At 41.1% G+C, this 25,934-nt stretch overlaps 1 protein-coding gene across 3 annotated transcripts in view; it reads right to left on the bottom strand.

The window, feature by feature from the left end:
• The window catches only part of LOC141153439 (melanopsin-B-like), a 343,613-nt gene that overhangs the window by 154,267 nt on the left and 163,412 nt on the right, over positions 1-25,934 (bottom strand). For all 3 annotated transcript variants that reach the window (XM_073638228.1, XM_073638237.1, XM_073638245.1), the window contains exon 6: positions 2,202-2,357. In XM_073638228.1, the coding sequence (XP_073494329.1) occupies positions 2,202-2,357 (156 nt within the window). The remainder of the gene's footprint in view (positions 1-2,201; positions 2,358-25,934) is intronic.

Below are 25,934 nucleotides of genomic sequence, written 5' to 3'. Positions count from 1 at the left end.
ACAGGTTTTCTTCCAGAATGGTCCTGTATTTGGCTCCGTCCATCTTCCCATCAATTTTAACCATCTTCCCTGTCCCTGCTGAAGAAAATCAGACCCAAACCATGATTCTGCCACCACCATGTTTGACAGTGGGGATGGTGTTTTGAGGGTGATGAGCTGTGTTGCTTTTACACCAAACATATCGTTTTGCATTGTGGCCAAAAAGTTCGATCTTGGTTTCATCTGACCACAGCACCTTATTCCAGTTTGGTGTGTCTTCCAGGTGGCTTGTGGCAAACTTCAAATGATTGTGGCAAACTTCAAACGAGACTTTTTATGGATATCTTTGAGAAATGGCTTTCTTCTTGCCACTCTTCTATAAGGGCCAGATTTGTGCAGTGTATGACTGATTGTTGTCCGATGGACAGACTCTCCCACCTCAGCTGTAGATCTCTGCAGTTCATCCAGAGTAATCATGGGCCTTTTGGCTGCATCTCTAATCAGTCTTCTCCTTGTTCGAGATGAAAGTTTAGAGGCACGGCCGGGTCTTGGTAGATTTGCAGTGGTCTGATACTCTTTCCATTTCAATATGATCATTTGCACAGTGCTCCTTGAGATGTTTAAAACTTGGGAAATCTTTTTGTATCCAAATCCGGCTTTAAACTTCGTCACAACAGTATCTCGGACCTGCCTGGTGTGTTCCTTGGTCTTCATGATGCTCTCTGCATGTGAAACAGAACCCTGAGACTATCACAGAGCAGGTGCATTTATACAGAGAATTGATTACACACAGGTGGATTCTATTTATCATTACCAGTCATTTAGGACACCATTGGATCATTCAGAGATCCTCACTGAATAATATTGCACGCCCCACTTTTCAGTGTGGAATTTGTTAAAAAAGTTTAAAATATCCAATAAATTTCGTTCCACTTCACGATTGTGTCCCACTTGTTGTTAATTCTTCCCCAAAAAATTAGAATTTTATATCTTTATGTTTGAAGCCAGAAATGTGGCAAAAGGTAGAAAAGTTCAAGAGGGCCAAACACTTTCACAATGCACTGTATCGGCTGTTGTGTTTAGTGAGTGTGACTGCCGACATTGTGCTGATTTACAGCCGGCTCCCTGCAGTTAGGCAGTAGGGAGCTGACTATCAATCAGCATGATCTTGGCAGTTATGCCCCATCAACAGAGCAGAGTGGAAGAGAAGCCGCTGCTTTGCTGACATGATATCAGAGTAAGAAACTGAATCGCCGACTGGAGCGGTATGTGACTGCTCTATGTCGGCAGAGATTGGTGATGTGTACAACAGGCCATAGTGAAAATATTAAATATTCCTTTATAACCCCTTTCAACCCACGAATACTGGAACATCAACAGGGAAACTTTGTCTACTGATCATTCTTATTAAACTTATATACTTTCAACCATGTATCATTGTTATACATTAAAATGGAACTGTACTTTCAACAAGTTTTACAGTAATCAATAGTACAAGTGAATATAAGAAACTTTGTAATATATCTTATCAGAAAAATCAGGTTTCTTTTTCACTTATCAGACATTTCTTCCCTTCCCCGTCTCTTGAGCTTTTCATTCTCTCTGAAAAACATCTCAAATTTGTCTTGCTCAGACAAGCCGGACTACAAGCTCACTGTGATTTCATGTGACATAGACCATTATACCCTATGGAATGGAGGGGGAAGGAGCAGGGAGAAGAAACAGGCAGAGGGAGAAGTACAAAGATTGTGATCAGATTTCTAACAAGTCATTTACTGTATGTACCTCACCTGAGATCGGATTCACATCTAGACAGCTCACCTCTGCTGAATGATAAATCCTCCATGCTGCAGCAGCTTGTCTCTTTATGCTCAAAAATGAATAAAGAGAAGGAATCCCTATCTGTGTGCTATCTATGGAAGTAATAACTGTAGCTAGCCCCCAACCCCACTCCCCCAACCCCACTCCCAGCGGATTGCAAATTATAGATAGAACCTGCAGAGAGGAAAATTGGTGAAAATGCAAGATACAAGTCATATAATGGGCAGATACAGTGTCATCATGTACTTACACAGGACAGCTTATTCTGAAAAGATATCTGAAAGTACAGCTACCTTCTAAGTTAACACTAATATATGCATGTCAAATGCTCAGCCATAACTAATCACTTACATAAATTATGATTATTAATCCTATCGACTTTTTTTTTTTATTTTGCTTACCCAGCCCATGCAATCAATGTGACACAAGCATATGGAGACCAAGACAATACATATACAGCTATAATGACAAATGCAATCTTTGCCATTTTCCATTCATTCTTTATAGACGGTGACAAGAAGGTTTGCCGTCCACAAGATGCAAGCTTCTGAACATTCCTGAGGAAAAACAGAAAATATATATATCACAAGGTGGAGTAGGATACTGCAATCTTTTTATACAGTATGTGAATTAATGCCATAGGATTATGCTGTAGCTCTAGAAACTGATTAAAATCACTTCTGCAAATTAAATGCTCATTTTTTCGACTGCGCTACTTTACAAATAAACAGACATCTACACTATGAGAAAGTAAAAATGTTTCTATCTAAGGCTGTATTAAAAATACCATATATTCCGGCGTATAAGACGACCTGGTGTATAAGACGACCCCCCTACTTTCCTGTTAAAATATAGAGTTTAGGATATATTCACCGTATAAGACTACCCCTTTTCCAACGCATACCAAACACCGGTAAAAATTAAAAAAAAACAGATTTGAATTTAACATGGTCCTTTTTTAATTTAAATTCTTATGACATGCAGGTATATAGCAGGAAAACTGTCACTCATAAACATATTAAAATAGGGGGGACCCCACGTCATTTTTTGGGGGGGTCCCCCATTCTAATAGCTAGTAAAGGCTAGGTATTCAGCTGGGGGCTGATATTAGTAGCCTGGGAAGCTCCGTGGGTATTACCCCCTTCCCAGACTTCAAACATCTGCCCCAGCCGTCTGCTTAACCTCCGCTAGAGACTATAATGATGGTGGATCCCACGCCAATTTTCTTTTTAAAAAATCCTTTATTTTAACACTAAATGACAATTGAGGGGTTAATAAAGATGCAGTCCCTAAATTATTATTAATTTTGTAATTAATTTTTCCCAAAAATGTTGACGTGGGCTTCGCCATATTTTTGTGTCCAGCCAGGTACAGCAGGCAGGAACGGGCTGCCCCCAACCACCAGCTGCCTATTTGTACCTGGCCGGACACAACAATATAGGGAAGCCCTTTTTTTTTAAATTATTTCATGAAATAATTAAAAAAAAAAAGACGTTGGGCTTCGCCCTATTTTTGTGTCCAGCCAGGTACAACTAGGCAGCTGGGGGCTGGAATCTGCAGCGCAGGGAGGCCCAAGCTTTCTGGGCCCCCCCCCCCCCCGCTGCAAATTGCAGTCCGCAGCCACCCCGGAAAATGGCGCGTTCATAGAAGCACCATCTTCTGGCGCTGTACCCAACTCATCCAGGGCCCTGGTGCGGTGGCTCACTGGGTAATAAAGGGGTTAAGGCCAGCTTGGCATTATCAGCTGGCCCTAAGCCCGAAATTCATGGGGTCACGCCAATATTAGACATGACCGCCATGAATTTCTAGTAAAGTAATTAAAAAAAACACAAACACCCAGAATAAAGTCCTTTAATTGAAATAAAGACACAATCCTTTATTGTTCTAAATTAAACTATACTTACCATCACGCCCATTCCAGCTGAAGCCAACGATCTCCTGCAATAAAAGTAAAATAATAAAGCAACCTCATCCTTACCTCTCCATGGTTCCCAGGACCGGTCCAGCTCTGCTAGATTCACATGACAGGCTGCACCGCAGCAGAACGCTGCCGTTCAGCTTGCCATGCGGCAGACACTGAGAAGCGCAGGCATGCTTGTGCTCCTCAGTGTCTGACTGTGACGGCATCCAGATGAGCCGAGATCATGTCCAATGAACTCGGCTCACCTCATGCACGTCACTGACAGCGTGGGAAAATTCTCCTGCTCCCCGCATGCGCAGTAGAAGTTTCCCACGCTGTCAGTGACGGACGTCCAGGAGGTGAGCTGAGTTCATTGTCGTCTCATCTTTATGCCGTCACAGCGAGACACTGAGGAGCGCAAGCATGCCTGCGCTTCTCAGTGTCTGCGGGATGACAGGCTGGATGGCAGCGTTCTGCTGCGGTCCAGCCTGTCATCTCGATGTAGCAGAGCTGAAGCTGTCCTGGGAACCATGGAAAGGTAAGGATGAGGTTGCTTTATTATTTTACTTTTATTGCAGGAGATCGTTGGCTTCAGCTGGAATGGGCGTGATGGTAAGTATGGTTTAATTTAGAACAATAAAGAATTGTGTCTTTATTTCAATTAAAGTACTTTATTCTGGGTGTTTGTGTTTTTTTTAACTTTTACTATGGGGTTAGTAATGGGGGTGTCTTATAGACGCCTCTCCATTACTAACCTGGGCTTGATGTCAGCTGGCATTATAAGCTGACATCAACCCCAGCCCTATTACCCCCTGCCACCGCACCAGGGCAGCGTGGAAGAGCGAGGCTAAGTGCCAGAATTGGCGCATCCTATGAATGCGCCATTTCTGGGGCGGCTGACGGCTGGTGTTTCTAGCCTGGGAGGGGGCCAATATTCATGGCTCCCTTCCTGGGCTATTAATATCAGCCCCCAGCTGTCTGCCTAGCCTTTGCTAGCTATTAAATTAGGGGGGACCCCACGTCATTTTTTTGGGGGGTCCCCCATTTTAATAGCTAGTAAAGGCTATGTATTCAGCTGGGGGCTGATATTAGTAGCCTGGGAAGCTCCGTGGGTATTACCCCCTTCCCAGGCTTCAAACATCTGCCCCAGCTGTCTGCTTAACCTCCGCTAGAGACTAAAATTAAGGGGAACCCCACGCCAATTTTTTTTTAAATAAATCCGTTATTTTAACACTAGATGACAAGTACAGTAACCAGCACTGTCACTGTACTTCATATATATGTGACTGACATGTTTCTATCTATCTAATCTATGTGTGATGCTCTATTCTGTCTGTTATAAATTGTCGGGTACCGCTGCTGAATTGCCGGCCGGCTTTTTTAAAGAGACGGTGCATGAAAACACTATTATTTGTTTTAATAAATCCTTTACACTAAATGACAAGTACAGTAAGCAATACTGTCACTGTACTTCATATATATGTGACTGACATGTTTCTATCTATCTAATCTATGTGTGATGCTCTATTCTGTCTCTTATAAATTGTCGGGTACCGCTGCTGAATTGCCGGCCGGCTTTTTTAAAGAGACGGTGCATGAAAACACTATTATTTGTTTTAATAAATCCTTTACACTAAATGACAAGTACAGTAAGCAACACTGTCACTGTACTTCATATATACGTGACTGACATGTTTCTATCTATCTAATCTATGTGTGAAGCTCTATTCTTTCTATTCTAAATTGTCGGGTGCCGGCTTATGCCGCTGCTGAATTGCCGGCTTTTCATATATTGTCACAGAAGCGATGCGAACTTCCCTGCTCCGGACACAGCGCAGCGCTTCTGTGACAAGTGAAAGCTGTCGGCACAGAAGCCCTGCGCTGTGTCCGGAGCTGGGAATACGCAGCGATGTGTCAGTTTCAGCACAGAAGCGCTGACTGTCTGGACCTACCGCCGCCGTATTTTAACTCCCTCCACCTTATATTTAATTCGGACATGGCAGGGATACGGCCACGGCAGCTTATTAGCACCCCCAGAGTATCCCCGCATGTCAATTTCTGAAAGTTCAAAAGCATTACCGGCGTATAAGACGACCCCAGACTAGACAGAAGATTTTTCAGTCTTCAAAAGTCGTCTTATACGCCGGAATATACGGTATTTAAAAAATACAAGCCTATTCGTAAGCTTTATGATATACAGTATAAAGATTCTTAGGAAGGTTCCTTTTCTTAGTAACACAATGCTCCTTAAAGATTCCCCATTACCATAATGACTAGTAAATCCTTTCAATCTTTCATATACAGATGTTTGCCCTAACAGCTGCTCCATTAGAAAAATCTGATATTGATTTTTATCTAAATCCTGAAGAAGGTTCATATGAACTGCAGTTTGAACGTTAGCATCAAGAATAAGTAAGCTAAGCTTTATTCGCTGTATTGAGAAACACATTTCTACAAACGTTCAATTCTTCTGCCACTACTTTGTTAAGTTATAGTGCAAATGATTAGGGTCAGATTTAGGGTCATATTTTTTGCAGCTTACTTGCTGCTCTACCATATGGGTCGCAATGTGTCCCCATACACTATGCAACGGCATACAGCATTATTTGGCCACAAAACCTATGTTGCATTCAAAGATGTCAGGTAACCCCAACTTAAAGGGTATGTGTCAGCAGGTTTTTGCTATGTAATCTGAAGACAGCAGGAGATAGAGGCTGAAATATAGAATTCAGGGATGTGTCACTTGTGTTATGGTCAATATTTATAATTTGCTTTATTATTTAGACAATTCATATATCTTTGATTATTTTGTATTTTAATATTAGCTTGTGTTGAATCTTATATAGTGGTGTCTTTCTGTTACGCTTTACTCTGTTTTTTTTTAAGTATAGTTAATGGGACAGAGCTAGTTTAGTTCAAGGACATCTGCTTCAGTTACCATAATTTACGACGTTGTTATTTCAAATTAAAATTCTTTGTGTTAGGTAAGGCACATAGCCATCCCCTTTCTTCTGGGGGGTGTAATAAAATACTTGTTGCTTGGGATCTGAGGGCAGACAAGAATTGTACACTCAGACACTGGCTGTGTGTTATTTTCTTTTCTCCGATGCATTGTATTTTAGTTTTTTTTTAAATTTGAACCAAACATGGCAGATTTGGAAATAATTTGTATCTCAATCCAAATTAGCTCTTCTTGGATGGGGCTACCAGGACACTTGTAAAAGTACAGGCTGTAGTTTACTAACTGCAAAGGATTTATCACTAAGAAATTAAAAGCACCTCATTATCTATGAACTTTATACATAGAGAGCCTGGTGTGGGTGGGGTTAGCTTTCTCACCTCTGCTTCATTCTAAATCTAAAAGCTCTGGTTCTGTGAGAACGGCTGCACCCGCTAATCTAAGTGATATATCGTTGGATTCAGGATCTCTTTGCCTACATCAGGCTACTCTCAGATGAGGTAGCAAAAACCTGCTGACAGATTCCCTTTAAAGTTGTAAGTAGTAACTCGCAAGACTCCATAGCACAAGCTGACATAGCTACTTTTTCACAGATGGTAATGACAGTTGATTACTTTAATGATTCCTTAAACCACTTCATGACCAATGATGTACAGGTACATGTCCTTGCCTTTGATGCGGGCTCCGGGGCTAAGCCCACATCTTTCCCTGCACATGACAGCTGATCTGGGCATAGTAATGTTATTACATTTTCAGATTGCTATATTTGCTGTTGTATAGCTGTTTATTTATTTATTTTTCCATCAGATGGGGCAGACTTATGCTCTAACAAGGGATTTGTCTGGTTATTATTAGTGTTAGCTCTTTGACTTTTTAAGTGTTTTTATGTATACCTTTGGCTGTATTGTTTAATAAAATAGATTTTTATGGGCGATCCCTTCTTCATTGCATACCTTCTTCCCTCTTTTTTGCTTGGTTCATTGTTTTGGTTATGCTGTAGGTTGATCCCCTATATTTGGTGGTGCCCTCTTTCCTTTTTTTTGCCTCAGTTATTAACTTGCCCAGCACACGCACTTAACCAATGAACTCTATTCCCCCTAGCAGCATTTAGTTTTCAGTCATGGGGTCGGCGCCGCCACGGGTTCAGTCACCACTCTGAGTATACACTGAGTGCACTGGCCCTGACTGACACTAGCTCTGCATGGGGGCTGGCTTTCATCCAGGGCTGGGGGCACTGTAACAGCCGCTGGTGACAACCCACACCGACATCGCTCTTGTGACTGAAGCAAACATCTGCCACCAAAATGGGATATTTTTAGACCAAATCTGTAATTCAAGTAGATTAACAAGTCTGATACTGCAGTGTATTGCATCCAACACCAGTTACCATACGTTTTCACCTAGCCAGATAGGTTTAAGTCACTTGGACATTAATAAAGACTGTGCTTTTATTTAAGAGCTCAAATAGGTTCAGTACAGTTCTAGGAGTCCTGTAATGGCTTCTCAAATATTAGTGAAAGAAAACTTAAGTCTTATAATACCCCTTTGTAAGGAAGTAGGATCTGTTTTCAAAGTAAAGAAGCAATGGTTTGTTGTCATTGAGCCTTTCAAAAGAAGTAGCCCTATTTTGTGAGCCGTTTGATGTATGTGAACTCTCAAGAGTACATTTCGCATGAGAAGTACAGTTTATCACTATACAACACAGTGCACAGCCAGGAAATGTGTGGCTTGCATGGCTTCACAGTGGCAATGGCAGAAAAGGTATAGTAGAAAATTAGGACAGGGCAGATAAAGACATATAGCTTAGGCCAGTTCATGCCAATGGTCCAGTCTGCTCACTTGGAAGTCCATGGCATCAAGGCTCATAGTATCTGCCTGAGAAAGGACATAGTCTAGGTACAACTGAACCTGACCATGCATCTCTGCTGAAGTGCATCAAGTTGTTGCAATGGTAGATAAAACATCTTATCTATTAGACCATACTAAGGACCAGGGAGCAATTATTATGGGTGGAAGAAAGGCTATTACGGCAGCTAAATAGGAAAGGGTTCTTTACAGTCAGAGCAGTCAGACTGTGCAATGCCCTACCACAATGGCAGACACTATAACAGCTTTTAAAAAAGGGCTAAGTGATTTCCTCAGTACCCATAACATTGTGGGTTATAAATAATTTAGTGACAAAATGTATAATTGATGGAGAAAGGTTGAACTTGATGGACCTAGGTCTTTTTTCAACCTATGTAACCATGTTAAATATATTGAAGCTGTTTCTGCTGCTGCCTCGGCTATTTGTTGTAGACCTAACTCTGGCATAGGCGAGGAAGCATTGGGTTTGTGGAGATTGCAGAGGGGTCTGCTAGTTAGTCATGCGGTCAACAAGTGTCTGGCAAAAGCTCCTCAGGGAAAGTAACCAAGCTTATCCTGGCAATAAGCTAATTTGGATACCTTTTCAGATGTTGAAAAAATTCCCACATTTTGCTTTTATAGTGAGGGATCAAAAAGCATTGTTATTCAATAGTCACTCCTTTTCTTGATGGTAACAATATGCTTGTCCTCCCCCAACCATTCCAGCATACAGCTCGCCATGCTGGCCAACACGACCTAGGACCCCGTTGATTCATTTATATCACCCTGATGTTACAGTTGGTTGTCATGGCCAGCATTGTCATTTTAACTCTGGCTGTCAGCCTCATCCCCAGCCTGTGCCAACTCTATATCTCATTCCACATCCATCTGCTGCTGTTCATTCTCTAACACCAAATTCTGCTGTATGTAAAATGGACCTTGAGGGTCCCAAACAGACTTTTTCCACAATTAATATAAGATGGATGAGATCTTTTATTTCACAATTGTCCCTGACAAATTTGGTCATCTCTTTAAAGGACTTCAGTAGGCGACACACGTCCCTTATCAGCTGGTGGATCTCAAAGAGTTGAATTTCAGTGGCTGAGGGGAGGGCATGCTTTGCCTTGTAGAAACAGATGAAATAAACTGACACTTTCATGGCTATAGCCACCATGCTAGTTAAACAGGTATATTTCTGAAAGAAATGTTGCACTATTAAACACAGGATGTCAGTTATGCAAGGAACGTGAGCTACTTTGCATGACCATATGGCAGCCAACATGTTCTGGGCACTGTTGCTCATGACAATTCCTAGCTGCAATTCACAGTGAGCCATCCAGCGTGAGAGTTACTTATTCTTGCACAGTAGCTGCTCATCTGATATATGGCAGCGCTTTACTTTGCATGATCAAAATTAGTTAGATTGGTATATGAAATCAACATTGTACCCTGTGGCTGTTGGCGATGGGGTCACAGACATAGCTACAAGAAAGGTGACTTCTTCACCTGTCCAGGTTTTGGTGGTGCATCGCTGCCACTACAAACATTTACCCAGTGGGCCGTGTATTGTCCATGTCCATAGTTACTGGTCCAGGTGTTTACAATGTAGCGCATAGGGGAGTTCAAAGACAGGTTGAGCGTGCAACAGGTCCTCCTAAATGTGAGATCAGAGAGCAAGCACCCTATCTCTGAGAAATAATGATAGCTGGCTATCTTCCAGCAAAGCAGAGTGCATGCCATCATTTTTTGAAAGGCAAGTGACTAGCAGATGAAAGGAACAGTATGTCTGTTTTCTCAACATCCAGTCAGGATAAATATTTGCCAGTGCGATGGAAAAGAGAAGAAGATGTACTCACAGTACGATGAACAGTAGTGATGGATGACAATAATGGTGATGATACCACAGAACATGAACCAGATTTTGCCATAGAGGATCTTTTAGCTGCATGTCACCTGCGCTAAGTATTGCCTAGGCCAACACCCTGTTCGTCTGATGATATCACCTCCTCGGCACTTTAGTCTGATCCACAACAGAATCATCATCACCATCGTTATCTTGGATTCAGCTGATAGTTGTCTTTGTGCAGGAAACTGCATCAGCTCCTTTCCTCCCCACCTGATTACTACCTGCCAGTGCCCCTACCACTGTGGTTTGCAGAGCAAGCAACACAGCTTTGTATTAGAATTAAGTACTCTATCTCTTCTAGCCCCATGTCTAATGAGTACAGAGGCTGACCATTCCTGAGTACAGAGACTAAACAGATGTAGAACAAAGATCTTGATGCAATAAGTGAATTTTATATTTTGATCTGGCAAGAATAGGTCCAACGTTTCAACCGAAAAGAATCTTTATCAAGAACATAATTGGTATAAATCAGATTTGAACAAACAAGTCAGCAGAATTAGCAAAAGATATCATGCAGTCAAATGTATTGAGGTATATGGAGTGGAGCGTTGTATTGTAGAGGAGCCGGGTATGAGGCAGATGCGGCTGTGTGCTGACTTCTTCCTCACGGGAACCACAGATTCATTTTCTGTGGTGCTCCCGAGGAATAAGTCAGCACAACTTAGATACATGTTGAGAATAAACTGCATACTATCTGAATACCAAGGATCTCAGATTTCTTAGTTTACCGGCGTTATTCGCATTTCCTATCCTATTTCTGATATCCATGTTCAAACTTCCAACCAGTGGAGCAGCAGCAGCTGAATATTTTACCAAGCCTTTATAAGAGTTGTGCTTCTCACCACCAAATCAGGTGAGCTAATACCATACCTAACAATACCGTACCTAACAACACCTGTATCTGGACAACGTCTTATGTGTGCTTTTTGTCCATTTTCAGCTTCTCTTAAACTCTGCCAAAGTGGAAAGAGTTGGAGTGGGACAGAACATGGCGAAGTCCACACGATAAATACATCAAGTCTTGAGACGTAACTTATGCCAGAAATGTTTATCCAGTTTGTGACTTGAGGGACAATTTTTGTTTAGATGCATGGAGGTGCACACCAGTGATAAGATGCCCTTAATTCATCAAGTGGCATGTGCCTCTTAACAAATTAGGCAAGAAAGTGAAAGAATTGGGAGCGCAGGTGGTCTTCTCATCCATCCTCCCAGTGGATGGCCATGGAACAATGAGGTGGAATAAGATTCTACAGGTGAACAACTGGCTACGTCGATGGTGCCGTCAACAAAGATTTGGATTTCTGGATCACGGAATGAATTACCTATACGATGGACTACTTGCTAGAGATGGGGTGCACCTTACGAAGACTGGAAAACATGTATTTGGAAGTCGCCTTGCTACACTCATCAGAAGAGCTTTAAACTAGAACAATGTGGGAAGGGAAGCAAAAGGCCAGAAAAAGCCATACAGCTGACAAATACTATTGAGATCTCTGCTACTGGAAGTGGAAAGGAAGAACAAAGACAAAACAATTTAAATAATAAAAATATGGGAGGAAGAGAAACCAATCACAAACTAAAATGTTTTTATACAAATGCACAAAGCATGGGCAACAAACAAGGAGAATTGGAACTACTAATGCAAGAAAAGGAATATGATGTCATTGGAATCACTGAAACTTGGTGGGACGATACACATGATTGGAATAAAAGGCTAAAAGGATACAACTTATTTGCAAGAAACAGACTTGATAAACGAGGAGGAGGTGTTGCATTGTATGTTAGAAAAGCGTATATCTGCACAGAGATTGAAGCTTCAGAGACTGGGAGTTCTGTGGAAACTGTTTGGGTAAGAATACAAGGAGAGAACAATGGAAAGGACACCATTGTAGGCATTTACTACAGGCCACCTGGGCAAGCTGAAGATATGGATGAACTCTTTATGTATCAAATGACCAAGTTCTCCAAAAAATATGACGTAGTGGTCATGGGAGATTTCAACTATCCAGACATTTGTTGGGAATCTCTCTCAAGTAAAACTAACAGGTCAAGAAAATTCTTATCCTCTCTTGCTGACAACTTTATCTTCCAAAAGGTAGGGGAGAAAACAAGGGGATCTGCTACTTTGGATCTAATCCTTATAAACAGGGAGGAAATGGTTGAGGAGGTAAAGGTGGCTGGGACCCTAGGAGGCAGCGATCATGCTATTATAGAATTTTGGATAACTAGAGGAGGAAGACATGTGAAGACTCAAACTTCAAGGTTAGATTTTAGAAAGGCAGATTTTAAGAGACTCAGAAAGAGAATAGGAGGGATCCAATGGCTGGATGTCCTTAAGGACAAAAATGTCCAGGAAGGATGGGAAATTTTTAAAAATGAGATTCTCAAAGCACAATCGTTAACAATCCCGAAAAGTAGGAAGAATGGGAAGCATTTAAGGAAACCAGGATGGATGAACACAGAACTTAAACACATGCTAAAAAGAAAGAAAGAAATGTTTATTAAATGGAAAGAGGGAGGCATATCTAAAGAAGATTATAATGCAGTCTGCAGATCCTGCAGGGCACGTATCAGGTTAGCTAAAGCTGACAATGAATTAAGGCTTGCAAGAGATGTCAAAAGCAATAAAAAAGGATTTTGGGGGTATGTCAAAAGTAAAAGAAAAGTCAAAGATGCTATAGGATTTTTACAGGATGAAAATGGAGAAATGGTAAGAGAGGATGTTGAGAAGGCCAAACTTTTTAATTCCTATTTTGCATCTGTTTTCTCTCAGAAAGAAAATGTAACATCAACTGATCTTCACTGTCCTTTTAAAGGAATAGAGGAATCCAAGTTATCTGTAAACAGAAAGATTGTGAGGGAATATTTAGCTAACATAAATGAGTTCAAGTCTCCAGGTCCAGATGAATTACACCCCAGAGTACTGAAGGAGATCATAGAAGAAATTTTAGAACCACTCTCCATAATCTTTGAAAATTCTTGGAGAACATGAGAAGTCCCAGAAGACTGGAGAAGAGCAAATGTTGTTCCTATCTTCAAAAAGGGGAAGAAGGTGGACCCAGGGAACTATAGGCCGGTGAGTCTGACTTCTATACCAGGAAAGATCTTTGAACAAATTATTAAACAACATGTATGTAAGTACATGGATAAGAATGAAGTGATTAACCAGAGTCAGCATGGGTTTGTAACTATCAAGTCATGTCAGACTAACTTAATTTCCTTCTATGACAGAATCACTGACTGGGTGGATCAGGGAAATGCTGTAGATATAGTATATCTTGACTTCAGCAAAGCATTTGACAAAGTATCTCACACCATCCTTATTGAAAAAATGACCAAGTATGCAATGGACCAGGCAACTGTTAGGTGGATTCATAACTGGCTTAGTGATCGGACTCAAAGGGTGGTTGTAAATGGCTTCACATCCAGCTGGATGAATGTCTCAAGTGGGGTACCACAGGGCTCCGTCCTGGGACCTGTATTGTTCAACATCTTTATCAATGATTTAGATGAAGGAATTGAGGGTAAACTGATTAAATTTGCTGATGACACAAAGCTAGGAGGGATAGCTAATACTAGAGAAGAGAGAGAGAGGATTCAAAAAGACCTAAATAAACTGGAGCAATGGGCAGCAACCAACAGAATGGCTTTTAACAGGGAAAAATGCAAAGCACTACATCAAAAATGAAAAAAGCATATACAGAATGGGAGGAATAGAGCTAAGCAACAGTACATGTGAAAAAGACTTAGGTATACTAATAGATCATAGACTGAACATGAGTCAACAGTGTGATGCAGCAGCAAAAAAGGCAAATACAATTCTGGGATGTATTAACAGAAGCATACAGTCTAGATCACGTGAAGTCATTATCGGTCTTTACTCCTCTTTGGTCAGACCTCATCTGGAATACTGTGTACAGTTTTGGGCACCACATTTTAAAAAAGACATAGACAAACTGGAGCAAGTTCAGAGAAGAGCGACCAGAATGGTGACTGGTCTGCAAACCATGTCCTATGAGGAACGGTTGCAGGATTTGGGAATGTTTAGCTTGCAAAAAAGAAGACTGAGAGGAGACTTAATAGCTGTCTACAAATATGTCAAGGGCTGTCACATTGTAGAAGGATCATCTTTATTCTCATTTGCACAAGGAAAGACTAGAAGCAATGGGATGAAACTAAATGGGAGGAGACACAGATTAGATATTAGAAAAAACTTTTTGACAGTTAGGGTGATTAATGAGTGGAACAGGCTGCCACGAGAGGTGGTGAGTTCCCCTTCAATGGACGTCTTCAAACAGAGGCTGGACAGACATCTGTCTGAGATGATCTAGTGAATCCTGCTTTGAGCAGGGGGTTGGACCAGATGACCCAGGAGGTCCCTTCCAACTCTACCATTCTATGATTCTATGAAATTAGGTGCCTCTTACTCCTGCACGCCCATCATTAAAGGGAATCTGTCAGCAGGCTTTTGCTACCTCATCTGAGAGCATCATAATATAGGTAAAGAGAAGCTGAATCTAATGATGTATCACTTAGTTTACTGAGTGCAACAGTTGTGACACATTCAGAGTTCTTAGATTTAGAATGAAGCAGAAATGAGAAAACTTACTCCGTCCACACCATGGTCTGTATTTAGATTATGTATTAACAGTGAGCTGCTTATCACAGGACAGGGCAGAGTCAGACTAGCAGTCACATGCACATCCTAGACCTAGGAGATAGTGATAAAGCCTTCATAGTAAGTAACAACAGCACGCAGCTTGATAAGTGACACATTGAATTCAGTGTTTTAACCCCTACCTCATGCTGCCCTCATATTACATAGCAAAAATGTGCTGATAGATTCACTTGAGGATTTGCATTTGAAACATTAGTACTAATAAGTCGGGCCCTAAGTGACTGAGCAGGGAAATAGTGGAAAGATTCGAGTGGTACATGGCAGCTCTCTAACATAGGTATGTAATTTAGTAACACAGCATAAATTATTTAGCATATGATAACATATTGTTACTAAAAATATACAGACTTTGGGGATGATTCATCAAAGCTTTTTAGCCAGATTTCTTGTGAATTTTTTTCTTGAAAAGTCGCAATTTTTTGCGCAAAGCAAAGTTGGGCAAAAAGTGCGACTTCGGGTGTATTCATATCATTCTCACCCCAGCTATGACAAAGTGGGCGAAGCTGGGGCAGGATGGGGATGTGATGCGGTGTTGTGCCACCAGCTTGTCAAATTAATGACGAGCGGTGGAATTTACTACGCCGAAAATCTTACTCCAGCATAGGCTGGAGTAAAATTTGTGGAGAGGCTCAAATAGAGTCTCACACTACTATGCTCATCTCCTGAATCATTAGGAGGCATCCGCTCCAAAATGCCCCTTCATCAAAACCAACGAGAAAATCACTGGTCTTGATGAATCACTCCCTTTGTGTTTGGAATCTCATAATAGATTGTGTAGGTGACGAATAGATGATGGCAGCACCCTGAGCTTCATCACAATCTGGAGGTTACATCCACAATTGAAATGAGTGAGTAATTTTATTTAAATCTTTCCCGCTGAATACTGAATACCTACATAGCATCACATGAGGTTCTCAGTCTTTATTATTTTTTATTTTTATTTGTCTTGCATATTCTTTATTTATTTTATAATTATGATATAGAATTAAAAAAAAAGTAAGCAATCATATGTATTACAAGACTTGCTTACATTGATTGTTACCATGTTTTCTTGCATCTGAAATATTAGTAATGAATTCAATCAAACACAAATGTATTCAAATACATATCCTGCATCCAATATTCAAGGGCAGATCACAAATTGCCATGAAGCAAGGTGTCTATGAAGTTGCAATTTAAAAATTTGGAACAAAAGTTTCAGGCGTTTTCATATTTGTCTAGTTTACACAATTTAATTATTTTACCCAATTAATTAGTTTACCCAATGAAATTAGTTTACCCAATATCACATTTCATTAAACCTTTCAATTTGGAACTCGGTTGTCTTTCCAATATCTTGAAATAAGAACCTTGGCTGCATATTAATGTGAGGCATAAGGGGAAAATTTATTGCTGTCGTCTGTATATCAGATAAATTAAGTATAATCAATGATTCTGATAAATAAAACATTTGTATTATATATGCGATTAATGATTTGTCTGATCTTATTGAAAAATTGCTTGATATACAGTACAGACCAAAAGTTTGGACACACCTTCTCATTTAAAGATTTTTCTGTATTTTCATGACTTTGAAAATTGTACATTCACACTGAAGGCATCAAAACTATGAATTAACACATGTGGAATTATATACTTAACAAAAAAGTGTGAAACAACTGAAAATATGTCTTATATTCTAGGTTCTTCAAAGTAGCCACCTTTTGCTTTGATGACTGCTTTGCACACTCTTGGCATTCTCTTGATGAGCTTCAAGAGGTAGTCACCGGAAATGGTCTTCCAACAATCTTGAAGGAGTTCCCAGAGATGCTTAGCACTTGTTGGCCCTTTTGCCTTCACTCTGCGGTCCAGCTCACCCCAAACCATCTCGATTGGGTTCAGGTCTGGTGACTGTGGAGGCCAGGTCATCTGTAGTAGCACCCCATCACTCTCCTTCTTGGTCAAATAGCCCTTACACAGCCTGGAGGTGTTTGGGGTCATTGTCCTGTTGAAAAATAAATGATGGTCCAACTAAACGCAAACTGGATGGAATAGCATGCCGCTGCAAGATGCTGTGGTAGCCATGCTGGTTCAGTATGCCTTCAATTTTGAATAAATCCCCAACAGTGTCACCAGCAAAGCACCCCCACACCATCACACCTCCTCCTCCATGCTTCATGGTGGGAACCAGGCATGTAGAGTCCATCCGTTCACCTTTTCTGCGTCGCACAAAGATACGGTAGTTGGAACCAAAGATCTCAAATTTGGACTCATCAGACCAAAGCACAGATTTCCACTGGTCTAATGTCCATTCCTTGTGTTCTTTAGCCCAAACAAGTCTCTTCGGCTTGTTGCCTGTCCTTTGAAGTGGTTTCCTAGCAGCTATTTTACCATGAAGGCCTGCTGCACAAAGTCTCCTCTTAACAGTTGTTGAAGAGATGTGTCTGCTGCTAGAACTCTGTGTGGTATTGACCTGCTCTCTAATCTGAGCTGCTGTTAACCTGCGATTTCTGAGGCTGGTGACTCGGATAAACTTATCCTCAGAAGCAGAGGTGACTCTTGGTCTTCCTTTCCTGGGGCGGTCCTCATGTGAGCCAGTTTCTTTGCAGCGCTTGATGGTTTTTGCAACTGCACTTTGGGACACTTTCAAAGTTTTCCCAATTTTTCGCACTGACTGACCTTCATTTCTTAAAGTAATGATGGCAACTCGTTTTTCTTTACTTAGCTGCTTTTTTCTTGCCATAATACAAATTCTAACAGTATATTCAGTAGGACTATCAGCTGTGTATCCACCAGACTTCTGCACAACACAACTGATGGTCCCAACCCCATTTATAAGGCAAGAAATCCCACTTATTAAACCTGACAGGGCACACCTGTGAAGTGAAAACCATTTCCGGTGACTACCTCTTGAAGCTCATCAAGAGAATGCCAAGAGTGTGCAAAGCAGTCATCAAAGCAAAAGGTGGCTACTTTGAAGAACCTAGAATATAAGACATATTTTCAGTTGTTTCACACTTTTTTGTTAAATATATAATTTCACATGTGTTAATTCATAGTTTTGATGCCTTCAGTGTGAATGTACAATTTTCATAGTCATGAAAATACAGAAAAATCTTTAAATGAGGTGTGTCCAAACTTTTGGTCTGTACAGTAGTTGCAATGTAACCATATATAAGGGTAATTTCACATCTCTAACATAATACTTACTGTGGGTTACTTCGATGTAGAAGTTTAGATGTTCTATACCTTCGAGTTAACAATTTATAATTAATTTTCTGAATTCTCTTATCTATCAAAATGGAATGGCTGCATCTAAGATTCTTTCTTTTGTTTGATCTTAACTAGTGATAAGCGAGCATGCTCGCCACTGCTCGGTACTCGCCCGAGCATCTCAGTACTCGAGATGCTCGGAACTCACCGAGTACTTTCGAGATGCTCGGGCGGGAGCTCGGGTCCCCGTCCTGCATGTTTGGCGCTATTTAGAGCACCAATCATGCAGGAATTGTCTGCCACTCACTGTAATGTTACAGCCATGGTGGTTGTGGCATTACAGTGATTGCCCAAATCGATAGGAACAGTGCTCACAGTGAAACATGAAAAGCCGGCAATTCATCAGCGGCATACACCGGTACCCCACAATTTAGGACAGAAAGAATACAGCATCACATATAGATTAGATAGATAGAAACATGTCAGTAACATATATAATAAGTACAGTGACAGTGTTGGTTACTGTACTTGTTATCTAGTGTTAAAATAAAGGATTTACTAAAAAAAAAATTGGTGTGGGTTCCCCGTAATTTTAGTCTCTAGCGGAGGTTAAGCAGATGGCTGGGGCAGATGTTTGAAGCCTGGGAAGGGGGTAATACCCATGGAGCTTCCCAGGCTACTAATATCAGCCCCCAGCTGAATACCTAGCCTTTACTAGCTATTAAAATGGGGGACCCCAAAAAAAAATGACGTGGGGTCCCCCCTATTTTAATAGCTAACAAAGGCTAGGCAGACAGCTGGGGGCTGATATTAATAGCCCAGGAAGGGTGCCATGAATATTGGCCCCCTCCCAGCTAGAAACACCAGCCTTCAGCCGCCCCAGAAATGGTGCATCCATAGGATGCGCCAATTCTAGCACTTAGCCTCGCTCTTCCCACTGCCCTGTAGCGGTGGCAGTGGGGTAATAGGGTTGGGGTTGATGTTAGCTTATAATGCCTGCTGACATCAAGCCCAGGTTAGTAATGAAGAGGCATCTATAAGACGCCCCCATTACTAACCCCATAGTGAAAGTTAAAAAAAAACACAAACACCCAGAATAAAGTCCTTTAATTGAAATAAAGACACAATTCTTTAATGTTCTAAATTAAACTCTACTTACCGTCACGCCCATTCCAGCTGAAGCCAAAGATCTCCTGCAATAAAAGTAAAATAATAAACCAACCTCATCTTTACCTTTCCATGGTTCCCAGGACGGCTTCAACTCTGCTACATTGACATGACAGGCTGGATCGCAGCAGAACGCTGCCATCCTGCTTGCCAAGCTGCAGACACTGAGAAGCTCGTCAGAGAAGCTCCTCACTGTCTGGCTGTGACGGCATCCAGATGAGCCGAGTTCATGTCCAATGAACTCAGCTCACCTCATGCACGTCACTGACAGCGTGGGAGAATTCTCCTGCTCAAGCGGTGACGTCATTTGCCGACACCGTATGCGCAGGAGAATTCTCCCACGCTGTCAGTGACATGCATGAGGTGAGCTGAGTTCATTGGACATGAACTCGGCTCATCTGGATGCCATCACAGCCAGACACTGAGGAGCTTCACCGACGAGCTTCTCAGAATCTGCGGCATGGCAAGCTGGATGGCAGCGTTCTGCTGCGATCCAGCCTGTCATGTCAATGTAGCAGAGCTGAAGCCGTCCTGGGAACCATGGAAAGGTAAGGATGAGGTTGGTTTATTATTTTACTTTTATTGCAGGAGATCGTTGGCTTCAGCTGGAATGGGCGTGATGGTAAGTAGAGTTTAATTTAGAACATTAAAGAATTGTGTCTTTATTTCAATTAAAGGACTTTATTCTGGGTGTTTGTGTTTTTTTTTAACTTTCACTATGTGATTAGTAATGGGGGTGTCTTACAGACGCCTCTCCATTACTAACCTGGGCTTGATGTCAGCTGGCATTATAAGCTAACATCAACCCCAACCCTATTACCCCACTGCCACTGCTACAGGGCAGTGGGAAGAGTGAGGCTAAGTGCCAGAATTGGCGCATCCTATGGATGCGCCATTTCTGGGGCGGCTGACGGCTGGTGTTTCTAGCATGGGAGGGGGCCAATATTCATGGCACCCTTCCTGGGCTATTAATATCAGCCCCCAGCTGTCTGCCTAGCCTTTGCTAGCTATTAAAATAGGGGGGACCCCTTGACATTTTTTTTTGGGTCCCCCATTTTAATAGCTAGTAAAGGCTAGGTATTCAGCTGGGGGCTGATATTAGTAGCCTGGGAAGCTCCATGGGTATTACCCCCTTCCCAGGCTTCAAACATCTGCCCCAGCCGTCTGCTTAGCCTCCGCTAGAGACTAAAATTATGGGGAACCCCACGCCAATTTTTTTTTTTTAATAAATCCTTTATTTTAACACTAAATGACAAGTACAGTAACCAACACTGTCACTGTACTTATTATATATGTGACTGACATGTTTCTATCTATCTAATCTATGTGTGATGCTCTATTCTTTCTGTTCTAAATTGTCGGGTACTGATGTATGCCGCTGATGAATTGCCGGCCGGCTTTTTTAAAGAGACAAAAACACTATTATTTTTTTCTTAATAAATCCTTTATTTTAACACTAAATAACAAGTACAGTAACCAACACTGTCACTGCACTTATTATATATGTGACTGACATGTTTCTTTCTAATCTATGTGTGATGCTCTATTCTTTATGTTCTAAATTGTCGGGTACCGGTGTATGCCGCTGATGAATTGCTGGCCGCCATTTTTAAAAAGACGGGTGCATGAAAATCGGAGGGCACTAGTGTGTTCCAAGTGCCCTGCTATGTTTTTCATGCACCCTCCTATATACCCTGCCTGCCTGTCTGCCTATATATTCTGCCTGCCTGACGTTTATATGAGCACTGTTCCCATCGATTTGGGCAATTTTTGACCTTCTGCAGACCGCCGGGAGGGACCGCCAGAAAAATGCTCGAGCTTCCCATAGACTTACATTGGGCTCGTTGCTCGGGTCGAGCACCCGAGTATTCCAATGTGCTCGACCCGAGCTTCGAGCACCCGAGCATTTTAGTGCTCGCTCATCACTAATCTTAACATCAATTTTAATGAGAATCTAAGGACCATTTATTTAAAACGGAAGCAATTGTTTGATCTATGTTTATATGCTACTGTATATCTATGATTATATGTTTGTAGATAGCGGAAAAAAGATTTAGTCAGATGTATCTTGTTTATTATACATTTTCTAAATTGGTTAGTATCTTTGTGCCTAAAATGATCTTGGCTATTGTCTTTCAACATTTTGCTGATGGTATCATATTCATTTTATTGAAGACGGTATCTAGTCTAAGGGCATTAAGTTTGTCAATTGTCATAAGCTTTCCTTCAGTCCAAATTTGATTTATTAATATATTAATAAAATTGGGATCATCATGTATTTATTTTTGAGTTTCCAGTATTTGTTAGGTATCACTGATATCAATAACATTTCTGTGCATATTGGTGGGATCAAGTTGTATTATTAATACGCTTGAAGCCAGTAAAGAGATAGCATTAAACAGTTTAGAAATGCTTTTGTATTTTATTTTATCAAGTTTATTCCTGACTGATGGCTTCTTTATCTTATGCATGTTTCTCTAGGTCAGTCCATAGTTTCTGATGAAGATAAATATGAAGAACCAGTTAATCATTTAGTTTGCTTCTTAATATTTTCTCATGTCAGGTAAGCCGATACTGCCTTTCTCTTTATTTCTAATTAAATAGTGGTGATTAATTCTAGAGCAATTCGTTCATCACATAAATCTATAAAATAATCTCTGAATTTAATAAAGAAGGAAGTTCAGCTGAATTATATTGCTTCTGCTAAATCAGGAGAATTTTAAATTCTTCCAGTCTCTTTAGATCTTTCTCAATCTTAGTTAAGAGAAAAAAATAATATCTTAGGGATCATTACAAGTTTTAATACCTAGATAGCGTCATGCTTCAAGCTTTTGTTATTTTCTACTAGTTTGATTTATCTAAACATGTAAATTGCCTGGGACAATTTATTTACATTAGATATTAGAAATGAGCCAATATATTAGAGTACAGTTCCATTCCACCCAAATTTTTCAAAAATCCACATTCACAAAAATGCGAATAATACGAGTAATTCGCTTCCATGCCGAAGTCACCAAAAGTTTAAGAAAATAATAAATCCTTATACTCACCTCACTGCTCACCTTTTCAGCCTCTCTGCTCTTCACAGTCATCTGTCCGGTCATTGTCAACTTCTTCATATCCCTGTTGCTCAAGCTGAAATCCCCAGCCCTCTCATGCTGAGCTGAAAGGTCAAGCTCTGTTGAGGCTCAGGCCAGCTCTGTGCATGTGCATGCAAGGCCACGGCACACGTCATGATGTCATGACTTTCTCATCTTTCGTGCGCTTGTACAGAACCGTCACGAGTATCAACAGAGCCAGAAGTGAATGTGAGAGGCCTGGATATTTTAGCGTGAACGGCGAGGATCAGAAGATGCAACAAGGACTGGACAGGTGACAATGAAGTGCAAGAGAGGCCAGATAGGTGAGTGGTAAGGTGAGTATAAGGATTTTTTTATTTTTTACATACTGTATTACATTTATTATGCTCTGAGGTCTGGACCGACCTCAAAGCATAAAATGAGACATTAAAATCATGGTGAATAACTTAATCAAACTAGGTAATCTACTTAGCAAAGTGGTCATGACTGTCACTACATTGCCAGCTACAGTTAGAACAAGGTGTCTTATGACTATACCTAAAATGAACTTTTAGATAGTCTGTAATGGAAATCCACCAACAAACTGTTGGTTGACAGTAGGGATGAGCTAGCACTAAAATGCTTGGATGCTTGTTATTCAAGCCCAGCAATTCCTAATGCTCGTATGCTCATTTCGAGTAACAAGTATAATGGGAGTCAATGAGAAATCCAAGCATTTTTCTGGCAGACGCTAAAAGGAGGTCTGGGGGGCAGTGAAAATCTTCAAATGGATGTAAAAGTTCTGAATGGAAGGAGAATAGAGCATGGGGAAGACCCCTGGAAGCATCTCTGACTCCAAAATCGCTGCTGAGAACAATGGTGTCACACTTTTACTCCACTTTAAGGACTGACAATAAAACTTTCAAAATCGAATAGCAATTGGAGTTTACAGGAAAAAAAATGTTAAGAAACATTCTTTCCTGTGTAATGACTTGTATATAAGGCAAAATTTAAATAGGACTTAAAAAATAATAATTTAAGAAAACCAAAATTGAAATTTGTATAAAAAATTGGAAATTTAAGTGTAATTTATGAAGGAAGCAAGATCTGCCAAAAATTTGATGGAAGAGGAACTCAGATACATCAAATATTAGATATAAAGGAGGACCTCATACACATTGTGTTCAAATTTTCATGTAGTGGTACTCCTACACTCATAAAGACTATGCAATAAGTGCAAAACCTGCCAAAAATTAAAAGCAGGGTCATCCATACACCCTTGAAGGCACCGACTGTAGTGCCTCATTCAAATATTGTGAACAAAGTGTAGTTGTTGTACTCCTAGACTCATAAAAGCTCTGCACATAGTGCAAAACCTGCCAATAGTTGCAAGCAGGGTCATCCATACACCCTTGAAGGCAACAACTGGAGTGCCTCATAAACAAAATTAAGAAAGTGTAGTTGTGCTACTTCTACACTCATAAAAGCTTTGCTCACAGTGCAAAGCCAGAAAAAAATATAAGGAGGGTCATTCATACACCTTTGAAGGCAACAACTGAGGGCCTCATTAAAATATTGAAGATTAAAAAAACTTTGTGTTGCTGTTATCTGGTGGTGTGGAAAAGTCAGGGCTAATACAGGCTTTGTTCATAGTTATCAGTGTGAGCCTGTCAGAATTTTCTGTTGGCAGATGAAAGCGCCTCTCTGTTATGACCCTGCCCCCCCGGCGGCACTAAAAACCTGCTCAGACAAGACACTAGCAGCAGGGCACCACAATACCTCCAAGACACAGAAGGACAGTTCATGCCAGGTGTCCAGATTTGAGACCCAATAGTTGAAGGTCACAGAGGAATAAGGGAGTACGCTGGTTTTGGTGGCCAGATATTGCTTGACCATCTTTAAAAATATTTCTGTCCTTTTCAAAAATATCCAGTTATCAGGGCGTGGATGCTGGAAGGGTGTCATGAAATTGGCCCAGGCCTTTCACAGTGTACCCCTGCTTCTGCTATACCTGGTGTGTGTCTCCCTCTTTGGTTGGGCAAGGAAGTTTGCCCCCCTGCCGCTAGCATTGTCTGATGGGAATTTTTTCAACCTATTTTCCACAATTGCCTTCTGGTATACCACTACTTTAGTACACATCTTAACCTCAGGAAGGAGATATGCAAGGTTCTCCTCGCAGCTTGGGTTTAGCCGGGTGAAAAAACAGTATTCTTTGTTTGGCCGAGATGAATGTAACGCGAGGGTCACGGGAAAGGCAATGGTACATAAAGTCAGCCATATGTGCATAGCTTCCTACAGCCAACACTTCCCTGTCTCCACCATGATGACTACTCTCCATCTCCTCTTCCTCTATCTCTTCCTCCTCATTCCCTTCCTCAGCCCATCCACATAGGAGAGAAGGGATGAAGCTTGTGTGGGTACTAGCCTCTGTTGTGCTAGCAACCAGCTCATGTTCCTCCTCCCCCTCTTCAACCTCCACCTCCTATCTTGATGGTATGGTGTGGTATATGGGGTGCAAATAGTGAGGCCATTCTTCATCAATGGAAACCTCAATGCTACTGGATATCTGAAATTGCTACATGATGATGTGTTGCCCTCTTTATGCCCTGAAGATGGCATGTTCCCTGAGTTTTTCCAACAAGTAGTGCACCACCACATTATGGGTGTCAGGTCTGAGCATTCCTACATGAACAGTTTCCTGGAAAGTGGATTGATCATCGTGGGCCAGTTGAATGGCCACCAAGGTCTCCCGATCTGACCCCCTTAGACTTTTATCTTTGGAGTCATCTGAAGACAATTGTCTATTCTGTGAAGATATGAGATGTGCAGCATCTGAAACAACAGATACTGGAAGCCTGTGCTAGCATTTCTTCTGCGGTGTTGCTATCAGTGTGTCAAGAGTGGGAGAAGAGGGTTGCATTGACAATCCAACACAATGGGCAGCACTTTGAACACAATTTATAAGTGGTCATAAACTTGTAAAAAGCTTATGAAAGAATAAAGTTACGTTAAAACCAAGCACACCATTGATTTTCTTCTGAAATTCTCAATAAGTTTGATGTGTCACATGACCCTCTTCCAGTTGAAAAATATAAAGTTGGATCCAAAATGGCCGATTTCAAAATGGCCGCCATGGTCACCACCCATCTGGAAAAGTTTTCCCCCTCCCATATACTAATGTGCCACAAACAAGAAGTTGATATCATCAACCATTCCCATTTAATTTAGGTGTATCAATATAAATGACCCACCCTGTATTATTCTTGATCGCCATTTTTAAAATGAATAAGGCCCCTTAACAACCGCCGTTTTAATGCATATTGGCAGTCGTTAAGGTGTTAAAACAAGGTGATGTGCTGACAATAACTATTATTTTTAGGCTAAATTAAAAATCATCTCACCCAATTAATGAGCGTATTGCTGGCTTA

The sequence above is a fragment of the Phyllobates terribilis genome, unplaced genomic scaffold, assembly GCF_046119375.1.
Source record: "Phyllobates terribilis strain yellow unplaced genomic scaffold, ASM4611937v1 Scaffold_1__5_contigs__length_1240528914, whole genome shotgun sequence".
NCBI classification, from domain to species: domain Eukaryota; kingdom Metazoa; phylum Chordata; class Amphibia; order Anura; family Dendrobatidae; genus Phyllobates; species Phyllobates terribilis.
Note: the sequence above shows the minus strand (reverse complement) of the source record. Positions and strands in the feature narration are given on the sequence as shown.